The sequence below is a fragment of the Daphnia carinata genome, chromosome 3, assembly GCF_022539665.2.
Source record: "Daphnia carinata strain CSIRO-1 chromosome 3, CSIRO_AGI_Dcar_HiC_V3, whole genome shotgun sequence".
Taxonomy (NCBI): Eukaryota; Metazoa; Arthropoda; class Branchiopoda; order Diplostraca; family Daphniidae; genus Daphnia; species Daphnia carinata.
The window spans coordinates 10,337,372-10,349,708 of NC_081333.1; the positions used below are offsets into that span (position 1 = coordinate 10,337,372).

The 12,337-nt window shown below is 44.5% G+C and overlaps 2 protein-coding genes across 2 annotated transcripts in view; one reads left to right on the forward strand and one right to left on the reverse strand.

Annotated features, from left to right (window-relative positions):
* Positions 1-1,453: 1,453 nt before the first annotated feature.
* LOC130697458 (zinc finger protein 16-like) lies at positions 1,454-4,676 on the reverse strand. Its single transcript, XM_057520360.2, has 4 exons — positions 3,032-4,676; positions 2,270-2,966; positions 2,071-2,198; positions 1,454-2,006 (listed from the first exon to the last, which is right to left on the reverse strand). The coding sequence occupies exons 1-4, from the start codon at positions 4,383-4,385 to the stop codon at positions 1,672-1,674; spliced, it is 2,514 nt and encodes an 837-aa protein (XP_057376343.1). The 5' UTR covers positions 4,386-4,676; the 3' UTR covers positions 1,454-1,671.
* Positions 4,677-5,166: 490 nt separating this feature from the next.
* LOC130697457 (protein tiptop-like) overlaps positions 5,167-12,337 on the forward strand; it is a 53,168-nt gene continuing 45,997 nt past the window's right edge. Inside the window, exon 1 of the mRNA XM_057520359.2 lies at positions 5,167-5,909. Coding sequence (XP_057376342.1) covers positions 5,870-5,909 — 40 coding nt within the window. The 5' untranslated portion in view covers positions 5,167-5,869. The remainder of the gene's footprint in view (positions 5,910-12,337) is intronic.

A 12,337-nucleotide genomic window follows, 5' to 3' on the forward strand; every position in this document is an offset into this window, starting at 1 on the left:
AATTTTCGAGTTGAGGAAGACAAGAGACAATGACGTAAGAGATAGACGTTGCAATATCGATCATCGGCATTGGATTCGGACTCTTTAAGAGAGCGGAGGATGTTTTGAGGAAGTGCAAAAAAGACGGGAAAATCGGGAGATGGATGTGTCAATGAGATGAAAAGAAGGATTTCGTGCCAAATTGTCTAGCTTCGTTTTTTTTTGGCTTGGTCTTCAGTTGTACCCGGGCGCTTTTCCGGCGCTTCATCTCCGGAAAGACGAGCTTGTTGGTAACAAGACCGACCGATCAGATTTTTCACGACCTTATGTGAGGTAGGTTGTCGCCAAGGTCTTATAGGCATCCCCACGAAGGATAACAAAGTATTAGATCATCGCCCATGTCAGAAAGTTTTTTGTTTGCTAAATGTGAACATTTCATTAAAGTATCCCTATTTTTGTCTTATCTGCAAAATATCTATCATAACTTGATCTCTTAGGTAGAGTTCTACGTACGAAACAAGTGCGATGTCGTCGTAGAGTAAAAGACGCTTTTAACGGGGACGATTCGCTTTTAAAGGAATTGGGGGGTAACAACTTTTGACCTCCACCAAGAGAGAAGGGATAGGACGGGCAAACGTCCTCTTTATGTCTACGTCGGGGAGGATGGCCTGGTACCCAATGCTGCAACTACTACTTCCATTTGAGCGGGCGAAATGGTTCGGAGAAAGAAGGCAACTCGAATGATGGAAACGTTCTTTCGCCTCTTCTACTTGTGCGCCATTCTGCTTGTATATGGTTTTCGGGGGGGAGGGAGGGGGGAGGGAGGAATAAAGAGGAGAAGCATAAGACGTAGAAAGAGGAAGGAGCCAAACTGTCATCTTCACCGACTCCGGCCGAGAATTCACGCTCGATGTCGCCGATCTTAAATCAGTCGTCGGGGGCGCGCTGCTGGCACGGCCGTATCGCCATCATCCCAGGAAAGAAGCCGCCTCGTAACTCAACTGGCGGCAACGACACGCGCGCACACACTCGTTCTCTTCGACGGCCGTCGTGACGACGCTGTATACACGAGGACTTTGCCGAAAGTCCCTCTCGGCCTTGATTTCTTGCGACTCTTTCCGCCCTTTTCTGACCTCTTATTTCTTCTAGGCCATCTGATCCATCCGACTCGCTTTAGTCTCCCCACTTGACTTTATTGTACAGCCAAGACAACCAAGGAAGAGAGGGAGAAAGAAGTAGAAAATCGAAAAAAACAAAAACAAAAAAACAACAAGAGAATGTTGGGGATGAAATCTATTCGACAATCCGTGGGGAATACACGGCCGGCGTCCGCCTCTTTTATGCGTTTGAAGTTCCCTGTGCCCAGTTGCAACTACCAGTTCTCTCTGGAAAATCAGGGCAAATCCCTTGCCTCCTCCAATAAAAAAAAAGATGAAGAAATAAGGCCTAACAGCATGGCGTCGCCTAGACTTGACTGACATACGACATCCATCGATCGATTCCCCGCCGCCTGGCTGTACGAGAGGAGGCCTGTATGAGACGTGTGTATACATATATATATGGAAGTGAACGGGTTTCTGCTCACACAACTCTTCGGCCACCGGTCCACCTCCAAGTTTGTTCCAGATGGGAAACGGGCATTTGAGAAAAGGCGGCTCCATTCCGTGTATTGGTGCTCATCATCACGCGAGATCATTCCGCGTTGTCGGGATGAACATGGGCACCAGTCCGCGACGATGACGATTTGAAGTGGGTATCGCATCCTTTTGCTCGTCCGTTCTCCTCACGCGCGGCCATCGACTGGCCTTTGATGTTCGTCGGACGCAGCGCGTGCAATTGTCGGATATGAGCCAGTCGCTCTTCTTCCCGCTCGAAATGACGGCCGCAGTGATGGCAGCGAAAGGCCAACTCTCCAGTGTGCGACTTGAGATGAACCTTGAGCGCTGCCGTGCTGCTATAGAGCTGCTCGCACTCGGGGCACCGGTACTTAACGGCCGACGCGTCCGATTTCTCATTCGAAGGTTTGCCTAATGAGATGATCGTAATCCGTAACGAGATCACACTAAAACTGCACGCAACACTATAGCATACCTGATTGTTTAGGATGCTCGACAGCCTGGTGATACAAAAGCTCAACTTTAAGGCGGCATTTATAGGAACAAGAAACGCAACCCAAGGCCAAGGATTCCGACGATTCCATCGCTTGGCAACCGGCTCGTCTGAAACAGTTTTTTTTTTTTTTTTTTTAACATAGCAACGATTAATAAATACAACTCAGAAACATTCAAACCTGTGCGCTGAAAGTTGTTGCTTCAAAGCAAAAGTGGTACCGCAGCGGATGCATCGCGGAAGAAGGTCCGGATGATCCGACACGAAGTGATTTTTGAGGCTGGCTAAGTCGGTGAACTGCTTATAGCAATGTGGGCAAGATCGGAGTCGCACTGTCGCACCGTAGGAGCCGCGCTTTTTGGTAGCTACATCACGATGCTCTTGTGTGGACCTGTGTTTCGTTACTTCCGCTTTAGTACAAAAGCCTAGGTTACAGATCAGGCATCGATAACGAGTCTCGTCACTAGGCGCAGCTTGACAGCTGAAACGGTGATGAGTAAACGACCAGTTTGATGATGTGCTGAAATCACAATAGGTACAAGAATAGGTTTGGCTGGAATATTGGGTCAGCATATCGGACGGAACGGCGTGATCCAACGTCAGGTGTTTATTGAGCGCTATTCGGTAGCGGAAGTTCACTGGACTGTTTTTTGAACTACACAGGTGACAGTGAATTGGTTCCAGTTTGCTGACGATGAGCGCCACCGATTTATGAACAATTCGAACACAACTGAGGTGATTTTCCGATGCTAAATGAATTTTCATGCTGTCGTTATCCAGCTGGCCAATCCGACACAAGCTGCAAAAATATGTCCCTCCACCGCGGCGAACAGAATCGACGCGATCGCTCTCCAAATGCTGTGCACTATTCCAATGAACTAAGTGTTGAAAGCAAAAAGGCAATTAAAGTGATGTCCAATGAAAAATATGATGATTAAAATACTTAATAGATCTGCATGACAATGACAATAAAAGCGACAGAGCCGACACTGAAATGGTGCTTCCAACACAATCACGTGTATGTTCTCCAGAATGCAACTATCTCGAGCCGGATGCTTCCGGCAGCGGGAAACGTGATAGCGTGATACCAAATGCTTGCCGAAATGAGGTCTGGGTACCCAAACCGAGCAGGTGGGACAACGTTGAGCACTTCTTTCTGCCCTCTTCTTTTGCTTGTTTATCCACCATGGATCATCGACATCTTCGTCATCTTGCAGAGCATCTATTTCTTGTTCAACTAAATCAACGCGCGCAACGTCCGGCTTATTGCGTCTCAGCCCGTACTTGGAATCATCGGAGGTTGTCAGCTGTTGAGCGGTCCGTTTGAAATGCAGCTCCGATTGAAGGTGTTTCTCGAAAACGACGCGGCCCGTCAGACGACGATTGCACGGCTTACAGTGGTATTCGACCGAAGAGCCGGCCTTGTGGATGACGCGCGGCTTGAGACCAGGCATCCACTTACCTCGCGAGGGATAAGGTAGCTTAGTTGATTGTTGGCTGGAAATGCATAGATCATCGCTAGTCGAGTCGGTCACCGTTTCATTTGAGAGGTTGACTTTCATTTCGGTGCTTGGAACTTCCAAATTGGCGACCAGTTCTGGGCTGCTGAAGGACGAGATGATGTCATTAGCCACTAAAGCTGAATTATCTGTAATATCTTCGTTGCTCGCCAATTCAGCAGCGGCTGAATCATGGGATGAATTGAGATCAGTCGTTTCGACAACAGGGAAGTTCGAGTCATTTGGATCGTCAGTTTGCATTGATTCACTTCCGGATTTCAATGGGTCAGTGGAGGCGACTAGGGGTTCTGTGGACCGACGTGGGCGCTGCCGATTTGATTCAGTTCCTTTACAGCTCTGAAGTTCCAACAAGGAGAAAAAATCGTCAGCTCGCAGTGGTTCCTCGGCATTAATGTCATTTGCCCATGTGGTCGAGGAAACCATGCACAATCCTAAGTGACTCATAAAATCATCGGCTGCGTTATCGACCGACAGGTCGGTCACCAGTGGGTTTTCGTTGACATGACGAGATTTGTAACATTCTTCCATGTGGTTGGACGAAGAAGAAAGAATTGGGTCTGACCTGTTGGAACTCTTGGATGGTACATGAAGATGATTTCTTATACTAGAGGAACTGTTGTTTCTTGCCATGCTGAGGTAAGATGTATTATTGGGAATTATCCGATCTTGTTGTTTTGTGGTTGAATGGCACTTCTGTCTCCGATGATGGACATAGTTGTCTAAACCAATTATGGTGAGACGACAACGCAAACAGTAATGTGTGTCCTCTTCTTCCATGGTGTCCAAGCTCTTGTCAATTCTTACTTATTTTTTAGCTACTCTAAAGTGCTACAACCAGACATTACTGGGATAAACAAAAAGAGATGCGAATATACAGTACTTAGCTGGCTCACGGAGCTGCAGATACACAGACACATACAAGCCAGCTATTTTCTTAATGTCTTGTGTTATTACTTGAATAAAATAATTATCCATAGAATTCAACGTGGATTTTTGTTAGCACGTCGGCTACAGAAATCCCGCCTGTAGTCATGTAATCTTGTTGACACTGTGTTTTGACATCGGCACAAGAAAAACAAACGCGATGACAGCAGACGACTGATAACTTTTCGTTTTCGTTGGTTCGGGATCACTCCATAGATGTCAGGTCATTCACAAAAATACAACTTTTTTTTTGTAATTCGAAAGGCGGAGCAGTAGAATTTTCACAACAAATCGGCATATTGGCCAAATACTTACAAAAACGGAACATTAAAAAAGCTCAGAGTGGGACAGAAAAAAATGGACTTATTTCGTAAATATAACCAAAAATTGTTTGCCATAAGTGTCTTGGTCATTTGAATGCTGTTTGATTTACAGAGCCCTACCTTGTGGACTGAAATGTGTAGACGAATGAAGCTCCGCCTTCAAACCTTCGCCCTTACCACCGCCCAGTGTCGTAGTGCTGGTTTCTTTCTGTGGCGTTGGTGTGTCGTCATCGAGATCGTAAAATAGGCTCCTCCCCTTTCCTTTCGGGCTGCGGCTGTGTGGGAAAAACCTGCCGTCAAGGGCGAAGAGCGCCAAGGCGCCCGATTCAGTGCTTCTCGCGGCGGCAAAGTGTTCGTACGTACGGACAGAGTCGGCCCCTAAAACACACATAGCACAGCACAGAAGGGGTTTACAAACTTGACGGACCATCCGTGCTGTTTCTGTTGTTGATTTCGGTCCATCACACACCATCAATCCCGATTTGTTCCAACTTGTGGTTACATCCGGCTCATCCGAGTGACATTGTATTCCAGTGTGTCGTGTACCAATCTTGAAAAGAGACTCTGTGGAATTGGATTTAGTAGTTGTCATTGGGAACCAATAAATTTTTGGCAAACACCGTCCAAACAAAATCACAGAAATTTTTGCTGATCTATTTTGTGCTGTCGTCAATCATCAAATTCTCTTTGTCGTTGATTATCGTCGAATAAAAGTTTGACAAGTGAAGGAATGGTGTTGTCAGTCCGTTGCCGTTACCGCGTGGCCGGCGTGAATACATCGAGCGTGTACTGACCGGTTACCGGAACAAGTTTCGGAATGCGTTTTTGAACCAGTGCTCATCTTTTCAAAAATCAATAAAAAAAAAAGAAAGAACAAAAGCAGTTTTCGACTGTATGGGATTTGTTTGTTTTTCTGTTCTCGTTGTGCGTTTACCTGAATCGAAACCCAGTTCGATCGTTAAGTTGCCATTTTTGGTGAAAATTAGAAAATCAGTGATTTAGTGATCCACCAAGATGCCAAGGAAGAAACAGGACTGTCCAAAGCGCATGAAATGTAAGTTTATTATCTCATTGTTTTTAATATATTGTTTCGTGTGTTATCCCCCCTCACCTCCCCCCCCCCCTACACACATACACCTCTCGAACACACGGTCGATGATGGATCGGCCGATGCCGACGCAGGATGTAGTTGTTTTTGTTCCAGTGCTGTGTGTTTTGATCGGGATAATTATGTATTGTCTCATTTTATTGAGCGTCTGGCAAAAAACAAAAAGTCTAAACAGAGTTAGAGCAAGTTTACTTGACATCCAAATGAGGTTGTACCGTCGAGGCCTCCATTCGTTCCATTACAGAACGCCATAAGCAGCAACAGGTTAGTGGATGCCAAAGAGTCGGTGGTTACGCAGACCGATGGCATAATCTCTGGTCGAGATTAGAATAGGTTATAACCAGATTGTCGATGGGTGGTGTGGAACACCAGACACGTGAAGAAAATCGATAAAGCCATCGAACTGCTTTTTTCGTAGACGTTCCCTGTTTTCTACAAAGTTGACGATTTCCAGGTTGGACTGAATCGCTGTTGCATTGCGACGTGACATGACGAATGTCGTGTCACGCTAGTCCCTCGCTCGTCCACACCACAGACGGGTGTGGATGATGACGGTTGATTGGTTGGTGTTGTTCCCGATCCAGATATTCCCGTTCAGGTTCTATTGCTTTTTTCTTTCTTTGTCTCTCTTTGGCCATTTGGTTATGTCTTTTGTTTTCCGTGTGTGTTTTTCATTTTATTTTTTTGTTTTGTCTTCTTTTTCTTGCTTTGTTATCGTTGGTAGTCGTTAGTGAGATCGCAGTCCGGTTCTCTTTTTTTCTTTCTCTTTTTATTCTTCCTTTTCACGAGCAGCGACGGGCAAAAGAGCGGACGGGAGGGGTGGGCGACCCGCCGACCGTTCTCTCTCCTCTCTCTCTCTGTGTTGTTCAGCTCTGGCTGCTGTTGTGTGCCTGACGTGCGGCGCATCATCCATCAATCGGGACGCGGGACCATAGCGTGGCTGTCACTCACTTATCAATGGCCGGGCGCAGCCCGTTCGTTCGCTAGCTGCGCTCAACCACCCCTTCACTCTGTACGAGCTCTGGGTTCAATCCATCCATCTGAAACTGTCTCGTCCAGCAGCATCGAATCCATCACATTCCGGACTCTCTTTTCTCTCTCGACTCTACTCTCTCTCTCTCTCTCTCTTTCTGTTCGTACTCTTTTTCGATCGGCTCTTTTTTTTTTGTTATTATTATTATTTCATTTTTCTATATATTCCCCTTTCTTCTTCGTCATCGTTCTCTTCTTTTGCCGTACTTTTGTGCAGTGTATTTTGACCGATTTGATAGCGGCACAGCTGATGAACTAGATGAGTCATCGCCTGCTAGTAGTTGTCGTGCTGTGCAATGGGCTTTTTGAAACGCGCATTTCACCGGCAGTTTGTAGCGGAAGCGCTCATCTTTGATTGGTTGGCAAAAAAAAAAAAAAATACGTTTACGTACCGAGGCTATACGTGTATTATACCGTTAGCGACAGCAGCAGTAAGGGTGGAGCGGGATGGAGTTGTCTATCTATATCATCCGTTTGCTTCTACTGACTGACTGGCCTGCTGGCTGCTGCTTGCTTGCTGTGGCTTTAGCTTCGGATCATCCATCTCGGTCACCATCCGTCACTGGAAGCATTAGCTCTGGTCGCCATCATCCACCTCCCTCCCTCTAGTTTTTCCTTTTTTTTTTTCTTTTGCTCTGTGTCATTGTCTCGTTTTTCGAATACACTATCCGCCCGCGTGCCAATATCTCTCATGCCAAACCGTGAAAAAGGAAGAAGAAAAAAAAAGATCGAAAATTGTGAAAAATAGAAAGAAAAAGATAGCCCTCATCATCGAGGTCGGCCATTTGATTGGATCAGAGGCGAGAGAGAGACTTTCACTAGGCGATTGATGTCGACTTTCAAAATGGTGGAGAAAAATACTTTGTCTTCTTTTGTGCGGATCACTGGTGTACTAAACTTGGGCCTCTAGCTCTCTCTCTCTCTCTTGCGCGCTGTAAGTGATGGTCGGATGGCCATCCATCATCAATCCATCGTCAGGGAAAAACGGGGCTCCTCCGCGTTGTATGTAGGGTCATAAATTACCCATCTTTTTTATACATTTTTTTTTTGTGTACGTACTGTACTGCGTCTCGAAGAGGTCGTCGCCTCGACATGTACCCACATACATAGCTGGTTAAATTCTACTGGCACATACCCCCTTCAATTTTTCCCATCTAAATGCGTGTGCGAATACCCGTGCTCTCCAACTCCTTTCGGAAACGTATCACTCCATTGATTGATAGGCTCCTAAAAAAAAGGGCAGGAAAAAAAAAATCAAAGGAATTGAAAAAAAAAAAAAAAAGTATAGGGTACAAGGTGGACGTTGGGTGCCGAAGAGGTCTTTTGTATTTTCTATCTGTATATCTACCACGTAGAGGGAAGCCAATCTATAAAAAGAGGAGATCGTTTCATCCTTACCGCTTTGGTATTTTTTTTTTTTTTAACTTTTTCGCTGGCGTATATATATTAAATACGCTCATGGGAATCGAAACCAGCCCGTTTGAGTGGTTGGTTTTTAGTGGCGCGCCGTTTGAATTACGACCACACCGCCCCCTTGATGTTCTTCGGCGCTTTCCTCGCGCGCGCAGCTCAACACAGACAGGCACACACGCAGACACATACCGCGGCGTTGACCTTTTTGAACAAGCCGAAGTTGTTTCAGAGTCATCATCAGAAGAAAAGAGAGAAAACAAAACACAAACAAAAAATGTTCGATGCCGCCATGTAAAAAAAAGAAAGAACGAGAGACGGTTGGGTTTGTGCGCTTCAGTGATAAACCATTTCATATCGCCTTCTTTCCGTTCTTCCATCACGTGCAAAAAAACGAAACGTAGATAGAATTATGCGAAAAACTTGCAGATAAAAAAATAAATTTCAACACTCAGCTGCTACCGTCTGCGCATAGTAGAACACCTGCATGAACCATTTTTTTTTTGTTTTTGTTTTCTTACAAAAGAAATAGTTGACCATGTATTTTGTCTTGCTGCGTATATGCCCCTCGGAAGCCATGGAACAGCAAAAACTCCAGGACAGAAAGAAAAAAAAAAACGATCATCCGTCATCTGTAAGGTGGTTGTTGTATTTTCCCCTTTTCGTGATCTTTTCCACACGTACACATTCCTGACTCTGAATATGGTTCCGGTTGGAGAGGGAACTGCGGGAATGAACTGCATTGGCATTGAGCGACAATGATGTCAGATTAAATATCATTACAAAGGTCTTTTCCCTTTTATTCCGTGACCGAGTCGAAACGGAGAAGAAGAAGAGAAAAAAAAGAAAAAAACAAAACAAGAGAGAATTTTTTTTTAACGTCATTTAATCGGTCGTGTTTTGAAATCATCATCAAAAAAGATGGCAAGAGCACGACGGCAATATCAAAGGCTTTCTCGGGGAATCGTTTAGTTATCGACTTGATGAGTTCCAGGGAACCAGTGGGAAAGAAATGGAATGGCTCATTGTTCCAATGGGTTTTTGTGGAGCAAAAAGGGGCGTTACCGGTTTTTCTTCTTTCGTCTTCAACTAGAAAATTTATGCATCCTCCTCCTCCTACTTCAATCTTGTTGCCGACCCGTAAGAAATATCGAAGACTAAGAAAAAAAAAAAAAAAAACCGCGCAAGCCGTTTGTCGATCATTTTTTTTTTTTTTTTTTCATAAAGAACCCCTCTCATTTTCTTTGCTACTCTTTAGTTGATGGACTAGCTCACATCCGCCCACCACTTCCATCTGCGGTCGTCGCCTGATTGAGGTGCTCATTCACGGCCGTGTCATTTTCTGATGGATGTTTTTTTTATATTCGACGTTCTTTTTTATATGCAACAATAACTAGCGGGCGCTATACAATAACAGCCGTTCAAGCCAAACACCACCAATAACAAATAGAAGCAAAAAGAGAGAGGGGGGGGGGAATAAAAAGGAGCGTGAAAAATGTTAAATCTTTCTCGCGTTCGCCTGACAAGAGGGAAATGCTTGTTTGGTTTTTTGGGTCTTTTGCGGTCGTGCGAGCCAAAGAACAGACACACACACACACACACACACACACACGTATGACCGCAAAAGAAGATGAATGTAGGGAGGGTCCTCGCTACCAGTCGCCGACACACTCTCTTCTTGTTTTTCAATACGATCTAATAACTCTTTATTTATGGATTGAACGCGGACGCAATCAAGGTTTTTCCCTCTCTCTGCGTATTAGTATGCATTTAATAGAAACAATAGATGATGGGAAGACAACGAGCGAATGAAAAATAGGAGACCAGTCAACAATAATGGCTATTTATTTTTCTTATTTTGTTGGTTGAAGGGAAAATGTGGAAATTCAATTGTTGGCGCGTCGCTCTTTTACAACTCTCCAATTTTGAAAGGAAAAAAAAAAAAATGTTTCTCTTATTTTTGTTTCGTCTCATTTTCTCAGAGCAGTCAGGCCTTTGGGCAATATTTCTATAGACATAATTTTTCTTCGTCTTCCTTTAGCATGCCTTTGATTAGCCTTGTGAGCGAGGGAGAGAGAGAGGGGAGGAGAGAACGGGGTGATTTATTGCGCGTAACTGGCAGCTCCAACAGTTCTGGCAACTCACATAACACAACAGAGAAAAGGAGAGGCCAAGGAGAGACTGGCAGCTCTCTTTTTTCTTTTTGCCTCTTTGACTCTCTCGTCAGTATTTTTTCACTGACGTTTCAGTTCAACCTCCCTCGGCGAGCTTGCGGTCGTTCCTTTTCTTTTGGTTAATTATTCGAAATAATCATCATAATAGCCATATACCTGGACCAGCAGCAGCATCTGCCGCTCGGTTCCCAAGACAAATATTTCTTTAAAGTGAACGGGTTCTCTCTCTCTCTCTCTTCTTGTGTTTCTCTTTTGGGAGCCGTTCATCAGTCGTTCAACAGGTAGAAGAAGAAGTAGACAAAAAAAAAATAGGCAAGGATGAAAAAAGAAAAGAAGGGGGCCGGATGTGTCGTTTTTTATTGTGTCTATGCGTGTGTGTGAAAGCGTCCTGTCTGTTACACGAGATAGATAGCTCTGGGCGCGGGAATTTCTTCTTCTTTTTCAAATTCAATAGTCGTAAATTAGTTGAGAGCCGCGACGTGCAGTTAATATACTACCACTGCATTCACTGTGTATGTGTGTGTGTGTTGCATTTACGTGTATGCATTTGTAATACCGTAATGGATGAGAACAAGCATTCGTCTATAGATATACATTTACGTTGTACCTGCTAGTATATCAAGTGAGCGGCCCAGTCTATTAAAAGTCGTGCCTCATTCCAACAGGTGACGGGCGTGAACGTCTTTCACACATTGCCCTAATCGTCCGTTTCTCTATTCTTTCCCTATTTTTTTTTTCGTTCCATTATTTTTACTTCTCATTTTCTTCGTCCTTTTATTTGACGTCAAGTGAAATCGCCCTCGTTTTGAAAATGCCGTTTATTTTGATGGCACTGCCACAATGGCGATGATTCATTCGTTTTCTTCAACGTCGCCATATTAGCCATTGGATGTGGGTACGTAGGACCAAGGCTTTTTGTGGCGGGGGGCACAATTGGAATTCGAATGGCATATGACGTTCGGCTAATGTCCCGACAGCTGCGTCTACAGCCACCGACCGTCAATCAATGACGTACTTGTCTCATCTGGGTACAGAAACGCGCGACACGGATCCGGAACAGCAGCGACCGGTGGAAGGGCGGAGATTCTTGTATGTTAACTGGGAAGGCAAGACACACATAAAAAAAAAAAAGCGGACAAGGAGTGGTAGCAGACAGTGTTATATGGATATGGTGTTGCAGCCAAACAATGGTCCCCTTCTCCGGTAGACGTTTTTATCGAGCTATTGAGACCCATTACACGTGTGTGTGTGTGCGTGTGCGCGCGCGCATCAGCCTGCCGAACGCGTTCATTTTATCCGGGACGATTTCATTTCTGTTTACTTTATCACATTTTTTTTTCTGGAAAAAAAACAAACAAACAAAATAAAAATATGGCACTTTTTTTCTTTTTTTTTTTTAAAGGAGCAAGGTAAAACATCTTTTGCTTGTCCTGCTCTGAATGATGGATGTCGAGGCCAAAGACGATTTGGACTCCAATCTATATCATGTCAGTTTTACATTCGTGGGCATCCTTGCAATTCTTCTCGTTATTTTTCCCACGTTTTCTTATTTTCAATTCCTTTTTTCTCTCTCTCTATTGTCCGTAGACACATTTACCATTTTTTTTCTTGTTTCGAAATAAAAGAAAGCCATTTCATTTATTTTTTTTTTTTTCGTTGTTGGATTGAGTGTAGTCTACACTGTTTGGTAGTTCACAAAGAGAGAGATGGAGAGTACGTAGTTTGTGGGGTGGTGGTTTGTGGGCCGTGTCTTGCGCG

Excerpts from the sequence above, each read along its gene's own strand:
- LOC130697458 (XM_057520360.2), bottom strand. The coding sequence starts at position 4,385 with ATGGAAGAAGAGGACACACATTACTGTTTGCGTTGTCGTCTCACCATA. Across the intron at positions 2,967-3,031 it reads TTGTCATGCAGATCTATTAA|TTCATTGGAATAGTGCACAG; the intron begins GTATTTTAATCA and ends TTCAACACTTAG. Across the intron at positions 2,007-2,070 it reads CGAGCATCCTAAACAATCAG|GCAAACCTTCGAATGAGAAA; the intron begins GTATGCTATAGT and ends TCATCTCATTAG.